Here is a 24,105-nt window from a genome sequence, read left to right on the forward strand (position 1 = left end):
ATAATTAAAATAAAACAAAAGTGTGAAAACCTCGGTCAAAAAATACCTTGAAGTTTCTTGGATTCCCGAATCTCCATATTTAAATATCTTATTCATTAATATTCAGGATTTATTAATCATTGAGAAAAATGAAATTCCCTATTAAAAATTAAGTGATCATATGATAGTTCAAGTTAGTTTTTACATGATGTGGATTAAAGGCTTGCCGTTGAAGATACCTCAGCACTTGTAAGACTTTCGCTGTAACATGTATACTATTTGTATAGTTGGATATTGGTGTACATGAAAGAGTAAGAATTAACTTGATTAAGGCCAGTTTAATGAATAATGATTTGGGAATTTTCAAGTACTTCCTTGTTTTGGTGTTGTTGAATAAGCTAATCAATTGATTTTGTTGTATTTTTTGGAGTAATTCAATGTTATAAATCTTTTCTTATGAATAATGCCATAGTCGAAAACACAGGAAAATGTCTTCCAATATGGAAGAAATGAATATTATCAAATTAATAACGAAATCTCTATAAAATTTAATCTGAATAAGGAAAATAAATTTAAATTGTATTTTTATTGATAATTATATTAAATTTGTGCAATAAATTTTTTCTTCTTGAAAATCTTCGGCAAATGGATCTTCTTCAATATTTATGTTACTTATTCCCTGTTGTAAATGTATTCGTCGTTTCGTTTTCATTTTCTTCTGATTTATCATTTTCATAAATTTCTTCTTTTTTATTTCGAATATGTGTCAATAATATAATTAATAATATGATAATGACTATTACTATAACAATTACACAAACAGAAATGATGATAATTGTTGTTTTATTGTCTTTATTTTGATTATTATTATCATTATTATCAGTGTAAAACATTGTAAAGAAATTGGAATAATAATTATAATAAGTCGAATATATAACAATCGTATAATTGTAATAAATAAATTCTGTTTCAATATATGAAAATGTCGAATGATTTATATATAATGAAAATGTTTTCGTTTTTGTTTCATAAATAGTTAATGAATGTGTAATTGATAATGTAATTGTTAATGTATATGAAAATGATAATGATAATGAAATATCACTTTGAAGTGATACAGTAAATGTATTCGATTGACTAAATGAATGTGTTGGAATTGGATTGCAGCTTCCTTCTGCGTTTTCTTTGGCAACATCTAAATTTCCAAATTTACTTCCTTTATATGTTGAATATGTGATAACACTTGTTGAAACATTAAAAAATGCATTTTCTTCAATTTTTGGTTCTGAATCTCCATAATAATAAATGCATTGAAGTTGATAACAATTACCAAATGCTGAACCTCCAATATCTCTTATTCCATATCCAAGTATTAATAATGTTAAATTAGAACAGAATGAAAACGCTCCACCGCCAATTGTTGTAACTGAATTTGGAATTGTAATGTTTATGATTGATGAACACAATGAAAATGCACTACCGCCAATTGTTGTAACATTTCCTCCAAATATAATCGTTTCTAATTTTGAACATAACGAAAACACATAACCTCCAATACCTGATACTGAATTACCAAAATTCACTGAAACAACTGAATGCCATGCTGAAAATGAACCACTTGGAATTTCATATATATTTTCACTGATAATTATAAATTTTGTTATGTTTTGATATTGGCTAATTTCATTAAAATCATTTGAATTCATGATTGAAAGTGTTGAAGTATTTTCATAAAATATTTCATAAGAGTTCATGAAAAACATAAAAAAAATATAAACAAAAATATTTTCAATTTTTTTCTTATCTTTTACTTTCAATGTATATTTGGTCGTTGATATTTTCTGAACTGAGATTGTGTTTTTCTGGTAAAATTTGACATAAATAACCGGAAATATAATTGAAAAAATGATGGTTAATTGAAGTAAAACATTCAAAATGTTTGGTCCTTCTTCGTTGTCGTTTCGCATCATCAAAAAATGTGAAAATTCACGCTTTATAGGATATATATCTTCATAAGATTTGTTATATGATTTATCAGATATACCATTTTTGACAAATATATCAATTTCAAAGCCTATTTTCAAAATGTTTGAAAAATATGTTCTTTGAAATTTTTGTTTGTTATTAAAATCATGATGTACAATTGCTGTAGATTCATTGTTTGGTATCAAATTTAAAAATAATTTGTTTATCAAAACTTTATAATTATTGTTAAATCTTTTGAATTTTTTGATCATAATTTCATTGATTGGAACTTCTCCATCACATTGGTAAGTCAATCCTTCCCTGCTTTTATCTTTTTGTATTTGTAATATTTCTTTATGAATGATATAAGGTGTAATAAGCTTTGTATCGGTTATTAATCGTTTTGTCATGATCAAAATGATGGACAAAATGAAGGTTCTCATGTTTCAGCTTGTAATATACTTATAGACCTTCACCAAATATACATCGGCTATCTCAAAAGTTTAAAATCTCACGGTTAAACATTAAAAAACCTGTCGTTTAATTGTGGTCTTTTAAGTCAATTTTGAAACATTTGAATTAATATTTTAAAATGCCAATCGAAGAAACAACTATAACACATTATATTTTCACTTTTAAATAACACAATGAATATATGTTATAGAACGGAATTTAAGCTTTAATTTGATGTGCCGTTCATTGATTTAAAATGTTTTCATCATCATAAAATTTAATTTTTTTTTTGAAACATTGGAAATTCTTCTATAATATGATTTTAAGTTTCTTGTTTTATTCTAAATTAACATAACATGAGAAGCACTTTATGTACAAAATCATTTTTAGTGTATCTTTAATTTAAAAAATATTTTTTGCTTTTATAAATAATGAATTCAAGTAAAGTTTGTCCCATTTCATTCAGAAAAGTGCAAACATTAATGTAAATGTAATCATGATTCAAAATCATTGATCATTGATCAACAAAAGTTATTATGTTCTATTTAAAGTCAGTAATAATAATAGTTATACATCTTTAAAATTCAAAATTTCTTATTAAAATGAAATAATTGCACACATTAAAAAGTCAAAATGCATCAAAACAACAAGCGATTAATTTTACTTTATTATTGATGTTTAACAATGCTAACACAATATCTTATAATATTTTACAATAAAAAAAATTCATCAAAAAACAAAACAACACTCAAAATTTAATTTTAACTTATATAACAAAAGATATCAAAATTTTTTATTACACAGTTTTCTTCAGAGCCAATTGTCTTCATCTTCTTTCACAATATCTTCAACTAAACTATTTACTTCTTCAATTTGCTTTGTACTTGATGTCGTCGTGTCCTTGAATTGTAACTTTGATTTCGATTTTTCTTTCTTATTATTACTTTTCACTAAAAAATATAACAATTCCAACAATGATCAAAACAAATGCAAATGATCCGCAAATAATTCCAATCAAAGCATTCGTCGTAATTCCTTTTGGTGAATTTTCATTGGAAGTGTAAAACATTGTAAAGAAATTGGAATAATAATTATAATAAGTCGAATATATAACAATCGTATAATTGTAATAAATAAATTCTGTTTCAATATATGAAAATGTCGAATTGTTTATATATAATGAAAATGTTTTCGTTTTTGTTTCATAAATAGTTAATGAATGTGTAATTGATAATGTAACTGTTAATGTATATGAAAATGATAATGATAATGAAATATCACTTTGAAGTGATGCTGTAAATGTATTCGATTGACTAAATGAATGTGTTGGAATTGGATTGCAGCTTCCTTCTGCGTTTTCTTTGGCAACATCTAAATTTCCAAATTTACTTCCTTTATATGTTGAATATGTGATAACACTTGTTGAAACATTAAAAAATGCATTTTCGCCAATTTTTGGTTCTTTGTCTCCATAATAATAAATGCATTGAAGTTGATAACAATTACCAAATGCTGAACCTCCAATATCTCTTATTCCATATCCAAGTATTAATAATGTTAAATTAGAACAGAATGAAAACGCTCCACCGCCAATTGTTGTAACTGAATTTGGAATTGTAATGTTTTTGATTGATGAACACAATGAAAATGCACTACCGCCAATTGTTGTAACATTTCCTCCAAAAATTATCGTTTCTAATTGTGAACATGACGAAAACACAGAACCTCCGATATTTGTAACTGAATTACCAAAATCAACTGAAACAACTGAATGCCATGCTGAAAATGAACCACTTGGAATTTCATATATATTTTCACTGATAATTATAAATTTTGTTATGTTTTGATATTGGCTAATTTCATTAAAATCATTTGAATTCATGATTGAAAGTGTTGAAGTATTTTCATAAAATATTTCATAAGAGTTCATGAAAAACATAAAAAAAATTAAAATATTTTTCTGTTTTTTATTTTCGTTACTTTTAAATATATTCATTAAAAATTTGATTTCATATAATAAAAAAAATCCCAAAATAAAAAAGTTATACATTCGAACTTGAACAGTTTCATTGAATTTGAACATTTTCATCATGAAGTTATTATTCATTGAAATTGGTAAATGAACTTTTAATGAAAAATGATTAAACACTAAAGAAAAGAATTCGATATAATGTTTAACATATGATATCGGAAACCTTAATAAAGGGGAATGACGTTGATATTCTTCTGTGATGATATTGAATGTATTCGATTCATTCGCTTTTAGAATAATAAAATTTGTGTTTTTAATGGATACACTCTCTTTGTTATGGAGTGAGAATGAGAGGTATGTAATCCCTTTGGATTCTAAAGTAAGACAAGGGGAATGCTTGAGAGTTTGAGAAATAGAAAATTGATTACTAAAAATCTTTGAACCTGAATTTTTTGGTGAGGTTTGTAATAAGCAAATGATATGCATGGGTAAAAACAAAAGGAAAGAACACATTTGCGAGAAAACTTGAGAAACTTGCTAATAAATCAGTCAAAAACGATACAGAGAGCTTCAACCGCTTCTTCTTTTCGTCAGTTCATTTGTAAAACTTTTGCTGAAACGCGTTTTGTTGTTTTTGCAATCGGAAGATGTTCACAAAGCTGAAATGTAATGATTTTTATGAAAAGTGACAGAGTGTTCCCTTATTTAAATTGTGGAAGAAGTCAAAAAAATGAAAGAAAGAAAATGATATCGTTTAGCATCAAAGGAACGGATTTTTGAATAAAGAGCACTCAAAAAGTTTGTTTCAACACAATCAACATGTTTCAACTTATCAGAGAAATTTTTTAGGAGATTTAAACAGTTTACACATAGATTTGTAAACTTTTCAAATAACAAATTTGTTTGGATTGATTTCGAAACAAGTGATAACACTGAAACTACACTTATAATTAATGATCACACTGAATTCTCCAATCAGACAAAAGATGGAATTTAATATGTTTTGATTGGTAGCAAAGTAAGTGACATACCTGTAAAAGCATTTGCAAATGGTCTTCTTTAAAAACTGTCCATGTTTTAGATCCTGCCACTATAATAGGAATAAGAGCACTTTATAATTGTAATAGCTTAACATCAATTGAAATTGGAAATAACATAAATGTTAATACGTTAAAACTATTGGTGATTATTCATTTCATTATTGCAAAAAATTAAATTCAGTTCAATTAGGCTATATCATTACAATCATAGGCGAAGGTGCATCGTACTGCCTTAAATTCAATTGATTTCGGTGAAAATATAATCACCATAGGTGTATATGAATGTTCTTTACAAAACATAACAATTCCAAGCTTAGTTACATCCATCAATGACCATACATTTTTTCAGCGTACTAATTTAGTATGTAACATTTAGTACTAAAACCATAAATATTCCATCATCATTAACAACAATTAGAAACCATAAATTTAAAATCATTTAGAATTGGCGTTAATGTAGAAACAATTGAGAAATATGCATTTAAAGGCTTTAGTAAACTTAAATATATTCATGTAACAGCAGAAAACAAATACTTCTCCGAGCATAATTCCGATGGTGCAGTTTATAATAAGGATCAAACATCTTTAATGTTGATGTCCCCAGGTAATACAACATATATCATTTCAAGTTCAGTAATAACAATCAAAAGTTATGCATTTTCTTATGCAGCTTTGGATTCAATTAATTTTGGATTTGCACTTTATACTACAATTGAAAGTTATGGATTTTATGAAAGTAATTATAATACCAAATACATGTAAAGATATTGGAGAACATGCATTTGATTATAGTTCACTCGAGAAAATTACTATTAAGAATGATAATAATGAATTAATGAATGGCGAAACAATTGCTTATACTTTTTTACTTCAAAGTAACAAATGATAATTTGCATTATTCGCATTACAAAAACGATGGAATTCTATATGATAAAAACATGAGCAAAATTATACATTATCCTTTATCTATTCAAACAACAACAGATACATATGATATCATAGTGCATTAAATTTAAATAAATACTTAAGGTCAATTAATTGGTGAGTGTTACGACTTTTAATAAATTCGCATTTTCAAATGCATTACTTATCGAAATAATTAATGATAAATTAGAAGTAATTGGTGTTAATTCATTTTCTTCTTCTTCATCTATAAGAAGTATACATTACCTTCTGTTAAAAAAAGTAAAGATTCCACTTTCGCTGATTGTAACCATTTAATATTTAATATGCATATACTATAATGGTAAGACTGAGCCTGAAATCGATGCAGATGCATTTAACGCGAAAATAGAGTACGTAATGGTGAGTGAGATCTATGAAGGTAAAACATTCGCTAATTATAACGTGACTTATCAAAATTTGCCCCAATGTCCGACTATAAAAGATGATGACACAGTGACAATTACATACGTTTTGGCTATTTCCATGCCAATCGTTGTCATAATAATAGTGGCGATAATAATAGTAATCGCTGTGATAAGGCGTAGAAGGAATATGTTTGTGATTCTTATTACGAGGAATTAGTTAATTAAATAAAAAGGAAATTAATTTCTGCTAACTAAAAAATGTTTTGAAATTTTCTTTATATCGATGCGATGTAACATTAATGTTATGCTAACAGCGTAATTACTACACAAGAAAACATTCTAACTTTTTTTGAAAGCGTTTTTAAACGTTTAAAAAAAAGTAAAAATAAGTAATTCAGCTTTCAATTTGCGTATCCGAGTATAACATCCTTCAACTTATAAATATTTTCGTCTGTTTGATTGCCAATCTTTCTTCAATACTTTCGAGTGATATTTGCGTTTTTAGCAACTGCAGCTTCTTTAATATGATCAAGCATTTGTTGATTCCTGAACAAGTAAAACCAAACATTAAAACTTGATTTTGATGTGTAGTCTGTCACTTTTAAATTTGTCTGATGGAAACACAGAGCAATCAAGAATTAAATGAATGGGAAACTCTTATATTAATGCCAAAGATATTTATTTGTTTTATTTAAAATTGATTTTGAAAAAAATATTTGAAAATTATATAAATTATTTTATACAGCACTGATGAATGCATCTTCAAATGATCATATAAAAATAGTTACATTACTTCTTGAACAAAAAGGAATTGAAAGAAATGCTAAAAACAATGTTTATTTTAAAAATATGATATTTCATAATAGTATTTTGAAAATTGGCATCATTTGGAAGTGCTCAATATATGCCCTGAGTCTAACGTCTTATCAAAGCTCAACAAAGAAAAACACATGTAGAACACAGAATATGCTTACAAAAATTGGTAATTGAGAGTAAACGGGTTTTACATCCAACATGCAAGTAGAATCGAAACATATGGATTTTTTATCTTAATTTTTATTTTCTTACTGGCAATAATGTAAAAATACATATTCACCTAAGTTTCTAAATAAACTTTTGATTTTGATAAATGAAAAATTAAATTTCTATGAACATCTTCAGGGAAAAATTGAAGTTATAAATAACTAATTAAATAGGTGACCACATTTTTAATGATCAAAATGCTTAACACAATCTGAATAAAGTTTGAGAAGATTGGAATACAAATTTTTTGCAACTCATTCTTTCATTCATTTAAACAAACTTCAAATCATGGAAATCCAAAGCACGTGGGAAATCTTTTTGTTGTTGCTTAATGTTTGGTTTGGTGTTTATGTTTCATTTTTTTGTGTTTCGTCATAAAATTGAATACATTATAGAATTATTCAGCACCATCTTTACGGTTATTCTCAATGGGCTCTTTTTCATCTGGGACACAGAATGGGGATAATGAGTACTTTGAATGGAAAATACCAGCCCCACTGGATTCCAGTCGTAACTACTCACTTTCTAGAATATTCACCCAAAACAAAGAGACATTTTTGATTTATCTCAATCGTTCTCTTTGTACATTTTTTATTTATTGTTGTACTGCCTTAAAATGGCACCATGGCGAGTCTTTTAATTTCCATTTTAACATACGTTTTACACCCAAAGGAAAAACTTTGAAATCTGTTAGTACACTTACAAAGCGTCAACCTTTTTTTGCTCTCAAAGTCCACGAAATCCCGAATCAAATTTATGTTCAAATTATTTATCCACAGAACTATTTATATATACGAAAAGATAAGTATCTTGGATTACTAAATTCTGGTTCGACCTGTTATATGGCCTCAGTTCTTCAAGTTCTATTCCATATTGGAGCTTTTCGTCAACTTATCTATAGTTTTAAAGATCCAAAACAAGCTCCATTATCTCTTCAAAATTTATTTATTGAGCTTCAAACGTCAAGTTCAGTAGTAAGTCTAAATGAATTTATTTGTACTCTTGGCTCATTTGATGACATTTCTCACATGCAACAAGATGCCCATGAATTTTTCATCACATTAATTGATCGCCTTGAAAGTGATCTTGGTGCACCATTCAAAGAAGCATTATCACATTTATTCCATATAGTTGTTCATAAGACAATAACACAAGGGACAACAGTCAATGAAATCGATGAAACATATCTTTCGATTCCTATAATTGTTGAAGGGTTTAATAACCTCAACGAATCACTTGAATCAAATTTTTTTGGGAAACAAAAACTCGATGATTACAATGGAAAAGAAGCATATCAAAAATGTTCGTTTAGATCATTTCCACATGTTTTAGTCCTCCAATTAGCGCGTTATAAATATTGCGCATCAACGCAAACGGTCGTCGAGATAACGGATCCTTTCTCATGTCCAAAGCAAATCGAATTAGAAGGAATCTCGTATGAATTATTCGCAGTAATATCACATAGTGGAACACCAACTTTTGGCCATTATGTATCGTTGATTAGAGTTGGCCTTGGAAACCAATGGTATATGTTTAACGATTCTTCAGTTAGCAAAGTAAGTGAAGCAGAAGTTATGCACTCGTTTGATAATGAATCTACGATGTTTTCTTTCGGGTTTGGAAAACCTCATGCTTATATGGTATTTTATGTTCGAAAAGAATCAGTGAACATAATCACTGCTACTGACTTTATTCCAGTATATTTAGCTCCCTATAGATCAAATAAGTTATTTTCGAATTTCATTTTTTATGATGAAATTAAAGGATTGAAATTACATCATAATAAAACTCCCTTTGAATGGGAAAATCAAGACGACAAAATTATAGAGATATTAAATAGAATTAGGCCTGACTTTACAGTAAGCAAATCCTCTTTTTCGGCCTGGGTGAGGATGCCGGGTGAATCGCAATTTGTTGGGCCGATAGATTTGAGTGAAAAGGCGTCGGCGCACGTTATCAAGGGGCACCCCAGCGAGTTTTTCATTTTGCCTTCTTCATTTGATAAGGGACCTGTTTTTGTTTCGTCAAATAAGTCTCCTTTCGAATATCTCGATGTCTATACAATAGATAATATTCCTCAAGAAGAAGAAAATATGTTTATTTGGCAAGGGAGAAACATCAAAAAATTAACATTCGGGGTGCCCCAAGGAGCGGTTATTCAGAAAAAGTCGATTTCAAGAGTGAACTTATGCTTCGGTACAACTCGCATTTCTATGCCTTATGACGCAACATTCTCTGATGTGCAAGCACGTATTGCACTCGAAAATGGAGTGCCTCCAGAAAAAATATTACTTACATATAATTCTTCGATAATGAAACCACATAAATTCCCAATTATAAGTTCATTTCCATCAACGTCATTATCATATCAAATCCTTAATGATAATGCAACAGCTTCATCAATATCATTATTTTCTTCTTTACGAATTATATTTGTATCGGATCATTATATTCAAGAACAAAAGAATCCAATATTCCTTTCCAAGGGGTTCACATGTGAAGATTTAATTAATGAGATTCCGCATATTTTCCCAATCATTAACATAACAGATAAGATACGATTTCAATGTTCAGTTGGCAGTAAGACCTCCATAACCAAAGTCCTTCCGTCAAAGTATCGCATTAAAACCCCAGTAGTTCGAGTTGATATAGTTCGATATGAAATTCCTCGAGATAAGTGGCGTCTAGTTTCACTGATCGAAAACAACAGTCCCATGAGCATCGAAGTTCGCTGTACCTCGGATCGTAACTCAGATCAATATGAAGGCGTATCTCGTATTGTATCACTCAAGAAAAATATAAGCGCACGAACAGTCGTCAACAAAGTAATGCGCTTAAATCGACTCTCAAGCGAGAAGCCGGTGAAGGTTTTCTTGTTTGCAAGTGAGAAAACAAAACTTCGATATGATTTCAATATCGACGACAACGTATACGAAGCTCTTGCGATATTCGCAAAAAAGTTAACACTGCCGAAGCAAAGGGCTTGTTTCGGTATCATGCTTGATGACCCGTTGTTATCAAGTACAAATGAGAAAACGATACCAAGGTCATTAAGCGATATTATGATATCTCATTGGAACTCTAACCAATGAAAACTTGAAAAATTGTTTGTAAAAATATTTATATATTATTAATTGTGGTTTTGAAATCAATTTAAAAAAAAAAAAAAAAATTGATTACTTTCTAAAAAAATTTCAAATCGGACTTTCATGAGCTAAATCGATTTAATGCATTTTAAAGTCAGATATGAACGAATTACTACAAATTAATAACAAATCTTTAGTCATCGAAGCGACCGTTTGTTATTAGGAATGATAAATACGACAGGGTGCTCCATCTTCATGTTCTAATTTTTCATTATGGATTTCGTAAAATGTTTAGTAAAATATTGTACAACAAAAGCAAAATAGAATTTAGCACACATTGGTTTTTGGTTTTAGTGATTATTTGATGACATTTCTGACTTATATTGGTGAAACGTTTTCTGGCGTTGAAAATTCTGCAAATGAAATTGACGTCAAATACATTGAATTGTTTTTATGGCGAAAGATTGAATTGATTTGACAGATATTGATTCAATTGTGGATTTTAGATTGAAATGGCTTTGAATTTGTGTTAAACCGATACTAAAAAATTTTATGCAACAATCACCATCTCGATTTTTCAAGCGAATTAACATGAATAATAGTCTCCTACGTCTTGGGCTATGGTCAGACTCTGATGAATCTGATTCTCTTGATCTGTCGAATCCAAATCCGAACGATTTTACGCCGAATTGTGATAGTATCGAAGATTTTATCACAAAAACCAAAACTCCTGATGACCTCCCAAAACCTTCCACATCTTATGAGGATTTGCCTCTTTATAAATTATCTCAAACACTTCCCTACTATTCTCCAAACAATTCTGTGACGACATCATCACAAGCATCATCTCCTTTGTGTTCGTCGTTTAGCACTGGAAACGAATACCCAGAAAAAACTTCAAATATTCCATCACTTGGGGTTCCTTATCAATACTTCCAAGTATCTTCTCGAAACCATCGTGACAGAGCCGAGAGTGAACTTTTATCTCCTCCACAAATGCCTTTTTCATATATTTATGATGTATCCAGAAAATTTTCAGATGATGTTACACAACCACAAAGTCGCGCAAGCCATCATATTCTGATCAAGCCCGGTGATAGTTTTTCTGATTTTACAGACGAACGCGCGATCAATCCTACATCTTTTACACCAAGATCGAAACATCATCGTCTCACAGTAAACTTTGATGTTCTTCGGCCGAACCATGGCGTACCTCTTACCCAACAGCGAACACAATATCGTCGACATAGACGAACCATTCGACATTCTCGCAAAATTAATAATCACACATTTGACATTTATGATCTCATATCACAAGAATTTTATCTTGGGAAGATCTATGACAAGAAATCTCTTCTTAAAATGCTATCCCAATACAATATTTTGGAGTTTGCCAAATCTAATTTTCGAGAGCATCATCGCGGCTCAGTTTTTCAAAAGAAAGTCATTCCTATTTCAGATTTAATATCATTTTCATTTAATCCATTAAAGAAGCCCTTACTTAAAAGTGTTCCTAAAGAGAACAAAAATGATGCGTCGAAACTTTCGATGTTAATTTTAGAATATTCTAATGAAAAACAATTTTCTACAGCAGTTGAATCCATTATTAAAATACTTAAGATGTCTCCTGTTTTAATTGATGAAATTTATTTCCAATTAATCAAACAAACGACGAATAATTTTGTACAACGTCGTTTATATAAAGTTTGGGAATTATTTTATATCATTTCATCAATATTTCCTATTTCCGAATCGAATTATTTACGAGTTTTATCACATATTGCAAAAAATTGTTTTTCAACTGATACAAATATTTCATTAATATCATTTTGTACATTTCTAAAATTCGAAACACGATTTTATAATGCTAAAATTTCATTACCGAAAATTAACAATGAAATAATCATCAAAACATTACAAACAATTGAAGAGCCGACATTAATATTTTTTAATTCGACATTATATGAACAAATGTGGAGCCAACGAATTAAATATCCGAAACTTCCTATTCCTTATATGTTATATTATATCATTCATTGTTTATTAAAGAAGAAATGTTACAAAACAAAAAAAATATTTTATATAAATGGAAACGAAGAATTAATCGAAGCAACTGTTAAACAAGAATACCTTTCGATAAATCTTGTTTCATCTGCGAATACTCATGACTTAGCAAATATTTTGTTGAAATGGTTGGCAACATTATCAATTCCTTTACTACCGATTTCTATTTTCGATGAATTCTTAAACTTGGCATCAAAAAGAAAATATTTCGAAGTGTTGAAAATATTACCAAAAATACATTTGAATACTTTGATGTATGTCATTGGGTTCTTAAAAGATTTGGCGAAAAATAAAAAAGAAACAGAAATAGGAAAAAGAAAATTGGCTGAAATGTTCGGACCGTTGTTGGTTAAAGCGGGCGAAAGATTTAGATCACCGAAAGTAATGAGAAATTTGGAGTTGTTGGCAACGGGATTTGTGCTGAAATTGATAAAAGAATGGAATACGGACTCGATATATCCACTGTAACGGATTTTTTATAATAAAATAAAGAGCGTTGTGTTTAACTTTAAATCGTATTATAAAGGATTTAATCATTTTTTATATTTTGTGAAAGATAAAATATGGCGAAGTATTGTTGAGTCAGATGTTTGGGGTTCAGATATTTACATAGTGATAGATCTCAATTTAGAAATTCTGAAATATCCTGCTGTGATCATACTGTTGATTGATATTCTATATTCCTTAAACTGCACTTGTTGTTTTTAATAGTATTTTTGCAATTTAAACTTATTTATTATCTGTGTTGAGAAAAATGAGTAAAACATATAATATTGTCACTTTTTGTACTTTGACCTGTTTGAACCAGTTTAATTTAACAAAGTAAATATGTATAATTTCCTGCCTTATTGCTTGTTGTTTTATTGGTATTTTTGGAGAAAGATATTTCTTTTTTGCCTTCACCAAAAACAGTTATGTTGATAAGGGCAAAAAAGGATAAATAATAAAAAATAAGAATGTTTCCTTCTTAAGACATAGTTTTAATCTTAATTTATAATTTTTTATTTACAATAAAATTTACAAATAAAATATAAACAAGAAGTAATTTTTTAAATGTATATTGGAGGATATATTTGTAATGTTTTAGATTCCGAATATTTGCAACATTCATATCTCAGCATCCACAATATTTTGGAATGAACCGAATGTAGATTTCATCAGCACCAAAATGTTCATTGGCAATGAATAATTTCATCTTTTAAAACATCATCTAGATATGTATAGATTTTAAAATATGGTGCCCGGCTGAAGTGATTATAATTTATGGCTATAAAATTTTATAAATTTTTTAAATAAATATTTTTTGATAATGAGTTTTTATTCTACCAAATTCTTTGATTCTCGTGTGTTATACAAAAACTTCTCATTTGAGTTATAAAGAGATCAAAAGTAATGGAAAAGATTGTTTTATGTATAGATCTTTATATAATCGCGAAATTAACAAAATTCGATTTTCCACAATTTTATTCTGCTTTATTCTTAAAAAAAATTTCGATAATAAAATATACAAACAAAATGCAAATAGTATGTATAAAGATTTAGAAAGTAAATAAGTTTAATGAATTCATTGGAACCAAAGTGACTTTTTGAAAACGCTGGCTCAGCTGTTATAAAAGCACATTTGTGATATCTACAAAAAACTTAATTCCCATAAAATTAATATTTGCTTGTTTTGAATGATGAATTTTAAGCGACCGTTATTTGCCAACACACAAACATTCATCATTATTCAGTTACAGCAAAAATGTATGATTTTCTATTGGCTTTTCCGATTCATTTCTTTTGTTCATTTCAACTTTCTTCAGGAATTTCAGGTTTAATGGTTTTTAATGATAAATTTTCTATTTTGCAAATTCAAAAAAGTAAAATTTTGCATATTCTCGACAACATAAGAGGTACACATTTTGTACTCTCGCATTATGAAAAAGATAAAGATAAGTATCGATTTTACTTTAACTTAAAAAGATATCATTACAAACCACCTTTATCAGAATTATTAATCACATACACTAAGCATAACTCTGAGTTATTTTTTATGGAGTTTAATTATTTTAATCAAAAAAAATATAATGCAATCTCGAAGCAAAATATTTTTAGAAAGAAAATGCTTATGCTTAATAAAATAATTCGATTTCTAGCATTAAGCTTTATGATTTTTAAGTGTTTTTTATATATTCAAAATAAAATAATTTTTATAATTAAATTTTTAGTTAATAAATCGAAAATGAAAGAAAAATAAAAAACAGAAAAATGTTTTAATTTTTTTTATGTTTTTCATGAACTCTTATGAAATATTTTATGAAAATACTTCAACACTTTCAATCATGAATTCAAATGATTTTAATGAAATATCTCAATATCAAAACATAACAAAATTTATAATTATCAGTGAAAAATATATATGAAATTCCAAGTGGTTCATTTTCAGCATGGCATTCAGTTGTTTCAGTTGATTTTGGTAATTCAGTTACAAATATCGGAGGTTCTGTGTTTTCGTCATGTTCACAATTAGAAACGATAATTTTTGGAGGAAATGTTACAACAATTGGCGGTAGTGCATTTTCATTGTGTTCATCAATCAAAAACATTACAATTCCAAATTCAGTTACAACAATTGGCGGTGGAGCGTTTTCATTCTGTTCTAATTTAACATTATTAATACTTGGATATGGAATAAGAGATATTGGAGGTTCAGCATTTGGTAATTGTTATCAACTTCAATGCATTTATTATTATGGAGACAAAGAACCAAAAATTAGCGAAAATGCATTTTTTAATGTTTCAACAAGTGTTATCACATATTCAACATATAAAGGAAGTAAATTTGGAAATTTAGATGTTGCCAAAGAAAACGCAGAAGGAAGCTGCAATCCAATTCCAACACATTCATTTAGTCAATCGAATACATTTACTGTATCACTTCAAAGTGATATTTCATTATCATTATCATTTTCATATACATTAACAGTTACATTATCAATTACACATTCATTAACTATTTATGAAACAAAAACGAAAACATTTTCATTATATATAAACAATTCGACATTTTCATATATTGAAACAGAATTTATTTATTACAATTATACGATTGTTATATATTCGACTTATTATAATTATTATTCCAATTTCTTTACAATGTTTTACACTTCCAATGAAAATTCACCAAAAGGAATTACGACGAATGCTTTGATTGGAATTATTTGCGGATCATTTGCATTTGTTTTGATCATTGTTGGAATTGTTATATTTTTAGTGAAAAGTAATAATAAGAAAGAAAAATCGAAATCAAAGTTACAATTCAAGGACACGACGACATCAAGTACAAAGCAAATCGAAGAAGTAAATAGTTTAGTTGAAGATATTGTGAAAGAAGATGAAGACAATTGGCTCTGAAGAAAATGTGTCATAAAAAACATTTATTAATTTAAAGTATATATAATAATTAAGTGTTGTCATATAAAATAAAATGAAATCATATTAACGAAATATCATTTTTACTTTAAAATGTTTTGAATTATTTTATTTAAATATGAAATTTTGAAATTTATGATGTTTAACTAGTAACAACAACTTCGAATTCTGATTGTAAATACATTAAATGTTAGCTTTTGAATGAAATTGGATAAACTTTATTTGAATTCATTATTCTCAAAATCGAAAAATATTTTATAAATTAAAGATATAATGTAATTGATTTCGGACATAAAGAACTCCTTATATTTTGTTTATTTTATATAAAATCATAAATATTCAAACAAGAAATAGCTGAATTGCCAATGTTATAAAAAAGTGTTAATTTTGTGATGATGGAATCATCTTTGATAAATGAACGGCACACCAAATTAAAGCATAAATTCCGTTCTATAACATATATTCATTGTGTTATTTAAAAGTGAAAATATAATGTTATAAAGCTGTTTCTTTGATTGTCGTCTTAAAAAATCGATAGAAATATTTCAAAATTGGTTTGAAAAACGACAATTAACCAACAGGTTTTTTAAAAAGTTTAACCGTGAGATTTTAAACTTTTGAGATAGTCGATGTATAATTGGTGAAGGTCTATATATATATTACAAGCTGAAACATGAGAACCTTTCTTTTATTCAGCATTTCGATCATGGTGAAACGATTTATAACCGATACAAAGCTTGTTACACCTTATATCATTCAAAAAGAAATATTACAAAAACAAAACCACGAAAACAAGAAAAGTATGACTTACAAATGTGATGGGGATGTAACAATTAATGAAATTATGAACAAAAAATTTCAAAGATTTCATAATAATTATAAAATTTTGATAAACAAATTATTTTTAAATTTGATACCAAATAATGAATCTACAATGGTTGTACATCAGGATTTTAATAACAAACATAAAATTCCAAGAACATATTTTTCAAACATTTTGAAAATAGGCTTTGAAATTGATATATTTGTCAAAAATGGTATATCTGATAAATCATATAACAAATCTTATGAAGATATATATCCTATAAAGCGTGAATTTTCACATTTTTTGATGATGCGAAACGACAACGAAGAAGGACCAAACATTTTGAATGTTTTACTTCAATTAACCATCATTTTTTCAATTATATTTCCGGTTATTTATGTCAAATTTTATCAGAAAAACACAATCTCAGTTCAGAAAATATCAACGACCAAATATACATTGAAAGTAAAAGATAAGAAAAAAATTGAAAATATTTTAATTTTTTTTATGTTTTTCATGAACTCTTATGAAATATTTTATGAAAATACTTCAACACTTTCAATCATGAATTCAAATGATTTTAATGAAATATCTCAATATCAAAACATAACAAAATTTATAATTATCAGTGAAAATATATATGAAATTCCAAGTGGTTCATTTTCAGCATGGCATTCAGTTGTTTCAGTTGATTTTGGTAATTCAGTTACAAATATCGGAGGTTCTGTGTTTTCGTCATGTTCACAATTAGAAACGATAATTTTTGGAGGAAATGTTACAACAATTGGCGGTAGTGCATTTTCATTGTGTTCATCAATCAAAAACATTACAATTCCAAATTCAGTTACAACAATTGGCGGTGGAGCGTTTTCATTCTGTTCTAATTTAACATTATTAATACTTGGATATGGAATAAGAGAAATTGGAGGTTCAGCATTTGGTAATTGTTATCAACTTCAATGCATTTATTATTATGGAGATTCAGAACCAAAAATTGGCGAAAATGCATTTTTTAATGTTTCAACAAGTGTTATCACATATTCAACATATAAAGGAAGTAAATTTGGAAATTTAGATGTTGCCAAAGAAAACGCAGAAGGAAGCTGCAATCCGATTCCAACACATTCATTTAGTCAATCGAATACATTTACTGTATCACTTCAAAGTGATATTTCATTATCATTATCATTTTCATATACATTAACAATTACATTATCAATTACACATTCATTAACTATTTATGAAACAAAAACTTCATTATATATAAATCATTCGACATTTTCATATATTGAAACAGAATTTATTTATTACAATTATACGATTGTTATATATTCGACTTATTATAATTATTATTCCAATTTCTTTACAATGTTTTACACTGATAATAATGATAATGATAATCAAAACAACGACAATAAAACAACAATTATCATCATTTCTGTTTGTGTAATTGTTATAGTTATTATCATCACCGTATTACTCATCATATTATTAAAACATGTTCAAAACAAGAAAGAAGAAATTCATGAAAATGTTAATTCAGAAGAAAATGAAAATGAAATGATGAATACATTTACTACAGGAATAAGTAACATAAATATTGAAGAAGATCCATTTGCTGAAGATTTCAAAGAAGAAAAATTTATTGCACAAATATAATTATAAATAAAATACAAATTTCACAAGTAATTTTTTTTTCAGATTGTATTTTTATTAAATCATTTGTTAGCAAAAAATGTTTTAAGATCTAAAAAAGATAAATATTTTATGAATTATTTGATCTGGCCGCATTTAAGTTTTGTATCATGAAATTTCTTTGTTCCTCTATACTTCCCAAATTTCTTACCATATTATTTACTGGTTTTACATTATTTTTATTCTGTGGCATGACTTTATGAACGGGTTGAACATGTTGATGTTGAGTTAAAATTTCATTTTCTGTTACTTCAGTATAAGCCATCTCCTTTAAAAATGGTATCCTTATCACAGGTACATATGAATTAATTTTCTGGGCTTTAATTTCATTTACCAAAACTTTTGGCACTTTTTCTCTTGGCGCTTGTTTTTTCTTTACAGGTTTTACATTTGTCCGAGTATAAATCAATACATAAGCATCTCTTGAATGTGCAGATTTTGAATTTGTCATTTTTACAATTTCATCATTAAATAAATACCATTTCTTCAATTCATGATGATAAGCACGTGCCACATAATGTCCACCACTTAAATCACCTGAATGTTCAATTATACTTTGTAATTTGTATTTGTTTTCAGATAAATTTGGATCTTGAGGCTCCCTAATCAAAGGCGATAAATCAAGGTAATTTGGATACTTTACATCAACGTCAAGCTTAATAGAGCCGGAAGCCGTTTGCAAAAACCGCTTTAATTGAATGATTAAAATTTCTGGGGCACTCCAAATTTCCATTTTTTTCTTTGCACAAACAAATTTCCTACAATGTGGACAAAGCCATTTATTATTCATATCTAAAGTATCCTCTTGCTGAAATATATTTAAACATTCTTCTAAAGTGACCTTTTTTTTAAGACGTTCTTCAGGAGGTATTTCAGGTTCTTTAATAATTCTAATATTTTTAATAAGATTCCAATTAAACTTTGTTTGGTCTTTAATAATAGAAGGATTAAGAATAACATCAATGATTCCAGTTGTTAAACGTGAATGACGTTCTTTTTCAATCGGATAAGAATTTGATACTTTAATAAGTTCGTTATCAAGAAATTGGAAATTTGGATTTTCACAAATTGATTCTTTTATCTCTAAAAGATTTTCAGGGATTTCTTCTTGCGTCGGAGTAAATAAGACATTAAATCTATTTTCGCATGCTTCTTTAATATCTTCATTTGATGGATTTGGTTTATGAATTTCAACTAAAAATATTCCATCGATTTCGAAAGGTAAAACTTTCTTCTCGACTAAAACGATTTCTTTAAAAGAAATCAAACGAACGCAAATGAAAACGCCTTCATCTGAATGATGAGGAATTTCATAAGCATAAGAAGAACATAAAATATTTTGATTTAAAGGATTTAAAGTTTTTCCTTTTGCCGAATCGATAGAAGGAATCGAAGATCTCCATCTTAAATTATCATTACTATTTTCAGTTCTTTCAGTGAACATTATATCTATAACATCTTGTTGAATCTTTTGACTTATTGCTTCACAATATTCAAGGATTGAAGCAGGTTTAATAGTTGCTATTTGCATTTGAACTTTAGGCTTAGTTAAGTCATAAGGTACAAATATAAATGGAATAGTTAATTCTTTTGGAATAGGTAATGGTACTGTTAATGACATAAATGAATCGAAAACAATTGTAGTTGAATTACAATTTGGACAAATGAGTCGAGATCGTAATAACCCTTGGAAATGATCAACAATAAAACTATCATTAACTTTCTTATATCGTTGCCATGAAGCCTGAGCTACTTCTAAATCATTTGTTCCATTTCCAAATATACTATCTTCGACATTTTCACGGGTTTTAACTCGATTTAAATCCTCATGAATTTTATCTAATAATGAAATTAAGAATTCATGTGAATCTTGTTGCGTTTGACCATTAAAATGTTTTATATAATGACCAATTATTGATTTAAGTAACCTTGGAGATATTTTGGTATTAAATCCATTCCATATATCAATTAAAAGATCACGAAAACATTCAACAACTTCTCCTTTGGTTCCAATTGGATTATCATAATTTATGTCTTTTCGCCATTCATCATTTTTAAGAAAATATTCACAGATAGTTGGAATATGTACAAGCGATTGAACAGCAGCATTAAGATAACATGTGTTACCAAGATTTGATAAACCACATACACCTGGTTCGGCACTATTCTCAACAATGGTTTGCATTGATGGAGATTGTACCATTTGTGGACCTGTAGTAGCTCTTTTTGTATGTTTAACTGTGATCCATCGGCCATCATCTTTCTGATTTTCTAAAAGAAGTTCATACGATAGTTCACCATTACGGAAAAATGGATAATCAGCAAATGATTTTTGGTCATCTAATGCAATGTTTCGTTCTCTATCATGGAAATCACAAAGTCGACTTTGTTCAGGATCACAATGAAATTCATCACAAAGTTTCTCCTTGAATTGGCCAATATTATGGTAAATAGAATATTTGAATGGACGACGTTCATCAGCATTATACACATGAAAAGTGGGAATACGAATGTCAGCAATAATTCGTTGTTGAGAAGGATCAAATTCAGTGTTGATTGGGATAACTGGTTCACCACCATACCATGTAATTAATTGATCCCATACTGGTTTTGTTATAATTGAAAAATCAGCACCTTCATAAACATCGTCACGTAATGAACCATTGTTAAGTAGATTAGAGTTATCGATTTCTGGTATCTGTACTTCTCGAGGGATCGAATTTATATATCCTACAGCTTCTTTCCAAATATTATACCATTTAGTAGAAATAAGGTAAACAGGTTCACCAAGTTGAAGAGAAGTTGTTTTTTCAAGCAGATGGATAATTTCTGCTTGTTCTTTTTTTGGCGGCAATACCATTGGAATGGAACCGTTTAAATTTATGATTTTTATGTGCGCAAAGTCAAACAGAACAAATGCACCACATAAAGATTTACAAACAAACGCAAACTTTGGCAAGAGCAAGAAAGCATTTTTTAGAAGCTAAAGAGAATTTTTTGGGAAAATAATAAAATTACACCGAAATGATATCAATAATGCTTGAAATTTCAAGATGAAACATACTACCATAATGTAGCGTTCTTATAGGTATAGTAAAATGAAGTACTTTTGAATAAAAATATAATTAAAGCTGATCAGCAAAACATTTCGAATTAGTAGATTTAAAAAACCAACACAAGGCATTATAAAACAAAGATTTGCTTTTCTTTTCATTAAATAAAAGTAATTATATTGGATGTTTAATCGATGTAAACATGATTTTACATTTTTTTTAAATAACAACAATAAAACTTGGTTTAAAGCTTGCCTTAACAAATTTTAAATTCCTTAAAATTTTAAGCATTAAGTTGTTTTCGTTTCTTGTTTAAATTTGGGGTGCTTCGAATAAACGGCTTTTCTGGTCGACCACGGTTATTCAGAACAAATGCCTCGATTTTTAATTCTTTTCGAAAATTCAACAGGTCTTTCATTGTTCGATTGCAAAGGAATAAACGAAATAGCTGTTCAAGAAAAATCCGTCCAAGAATCATTCATCCAATTTAATCTTTTTTCTCAGCAAGTTAAACTTCTATCATTTGAACCATTCAAATCATCAGAAGTTGCATTAGAAACGTTGACTAATATTACGGAAGGACAAGTTTCTGATTTTATGCGTGATTTTCTTGCAAGCGTTCTTCCAGATCAAGTCAAGAAACACAAGAGCGGAATTAAACTTGGTGTTTCTGAACCAAAGCTTGCAGGTGCAATTCAACAACAACTCGGCGTTGAATGTGTTTCAGATAATATCACACGTGAAGTACTTCGTGCGATACGTCTTCATTTTACAAAGTTCTTTGATGGTAGCCTCACAGAAGAAGATGTCAGAGCAGCACAACTTGGTTTATCACATGGCTATTCTCGTGCAAAAGTTAAATTTAATCAACATGGAGATGATAATATGATCATTTCAGCCATCCAACTACTTCAAGGCCTTGACAAAGATCTTAATACTTTTGGTATGCGCCTTCGTGAATGGTATTCTATCCATTTCCCTGAATTGAGCAGATTAGTTGATGACCACAACAAGTATGCAAAATGTGTTCAACTCATTGGGCGTCGTGGTCCCATTGATGCCACCGAGTTAGATGCCATAATTCAAGACAGAAATCTGACAGATAAAATTATTGAATCCTCCAAAAACTCCATCGGTCGAGACATTGACGAAGTTGATCTCTCCCGTATAGTTTCCATGGCTGTTCGTGTTGCAGATCTTGCTGACTACAAAAACGATCTTCAAATATATCTTCACAAGCGTATGCATAATATCTCTCCCAACCTCACAGAACTTATTGGCGAGCGCATGGGAGCTCAACTTATCATGGCATCTGGTTCACTTACCAATCTTGCCAAATCTCCTGCATCGACCATCCAATTACTCGGATCCGAAAAAGCTCTTTTTAATGCCTTAAAGAAGCACAAGCACACGCCGAAGTATGGAATGATCTTTAACAGCGGCCCAGTACAAGCAGCTGCTCCTGAATATAAAGGACGCGTTGCGCGTACATTTGCCAACAAAATCGCAATTGCAGCGAAACTCGATGCGTTTGGAGACGAGTTTAGGTCAGGACATCTCGGGTCGATGATGAGATCAATGATGGACGCACGACTCGACGCACTTAAGACAGGGCATACGATTGAGCCGAATCTTGAAACAATGGAAAAGGCGGTGAAGGAAACGCGAAGATACGAACAGAACGAAGGCGCCGAAGAAGTTAGAGAGAACGACGGAGTGATACCGCAAGAGGTGCAACAGGAACAAGAACAACAAGAACAACATCACCGTAGAAGGAGGAAACATCACAGAAGTGAAGAAAATGTACAAACAAATGAAGTCGTTCAACAGCAGCAGCAGCAGGTGGAAGAAGAAGAGCAGAAACCACCGGAATCACCCCATAGAAGGAAGAGGAGACATAGCAAAACAGAATAAATGAGTAAAGAAATTTATGAAAACAGAAAAATGAAAATGTGTCAAATGAGTTTAAAATTTTTAATCTGGTGGTCATTTTTTTAGGAAAATCGTAAATCCAGGGCAAAAAAGTGACAAGCATTTTGAATACTTTTGAGAGAAAAACGATAATGCGCAGGGCAAAAAAGTGCCAACCGAAAAACACTCTCAATCATCTCAGAAAAAAATTGAATGCGTTTGTGGGCCATTGAATTTTCCTTAGCAGTGGCAAAATATCAGAAGGCGCGTGATTTTGTCAAAATAAACGTGGCGCCAAAAGTTCATTTAAGCCAAAGCCTCAATGCATCTTCCTG

At 29.0% G+C, this 24,105-nt stretch overlaps 3 protein-coding genes across 3 annotated transcripts; 2 read left to right on the top strand and 1 right to left on the bottom strand.

Annotated features, from left to right (window-relative positions):
• Nucleotides 1–8,584: 8,584 nt before the first annotated feature.
• GO595_000171 (Clan CA, family C19, ubiquitin hydrolase-like cysteine peptidase) lies at nucleotides 8,585–10,834 on the top strand (the record flags this gene model as incomplete). Its single annotated transcript, XM_067914536.1, has 1 exon — nucleotides 8,585–10,834. The coding sequence occupies one exon, from the start codon at nucleotides 8,585–8,587 to the stop codon at nucleotides 10,832–10,834; it is 2,250 nt and encodes a 749-aa protein (XP_067779626.1).
• Nucleotides 10,835–19,211: 8,377 nt separating this feature from the next.
• GO595_000172 (Clan CA, family C19, ubiquitin hydrolase-like cysteine peptidase) lies at nucleotides 19,212–21,666 on the bottom strand (the record flags this gene model as incomplete). The annotated part of the gene is made up of 2 exons (XM_067914547.1): nucleotides 19,212–19,228; nucleotides 19,362–21,666. The coding sequence occupies 2 exons, from the start codon at nucleotides 21,664–21,666 to the stop codon at nucleotides 19,212–19,214; spliced, it is 2,322 nt and encodes a 773-aa protein (XP_067779627.1).
• Nucleotides 21,667–22,231: 565 nt separating this feature from the next.
• Nucleotides 22,232–23,773, top strand: GO595_000173 (nucleolar protein 5A; the record flags this gene model as incomplete). Its single annotated transcript, XM_067914558.1, has 1 exon — nucleotides 22,232–23,773. One exon carries the CDS (start codon nucleotides 22,232–22,234, stop codon nucleotides 23,771–23,773), a length of 1,542 nt encoding a protein of 513 aa, XP_067779628.1.
• Between the last annotated feature and the right edge of the window lie 332 nt (nucleotides 23,774–24,105).

Source organism: Histomonas meleagridis (assembly GCF_020186115.1).
Source record: "Histomonas meleagridis strain 2922-C6/04-10x chromosome Unknown contig_1, whole genome shotgun sequence".
Taxonomy (NCBI): Eukaryota; Parabasalia; order Tritrichomonadida; family Dientamoebidae; genus Histomonas; species Histomonas meleagridis.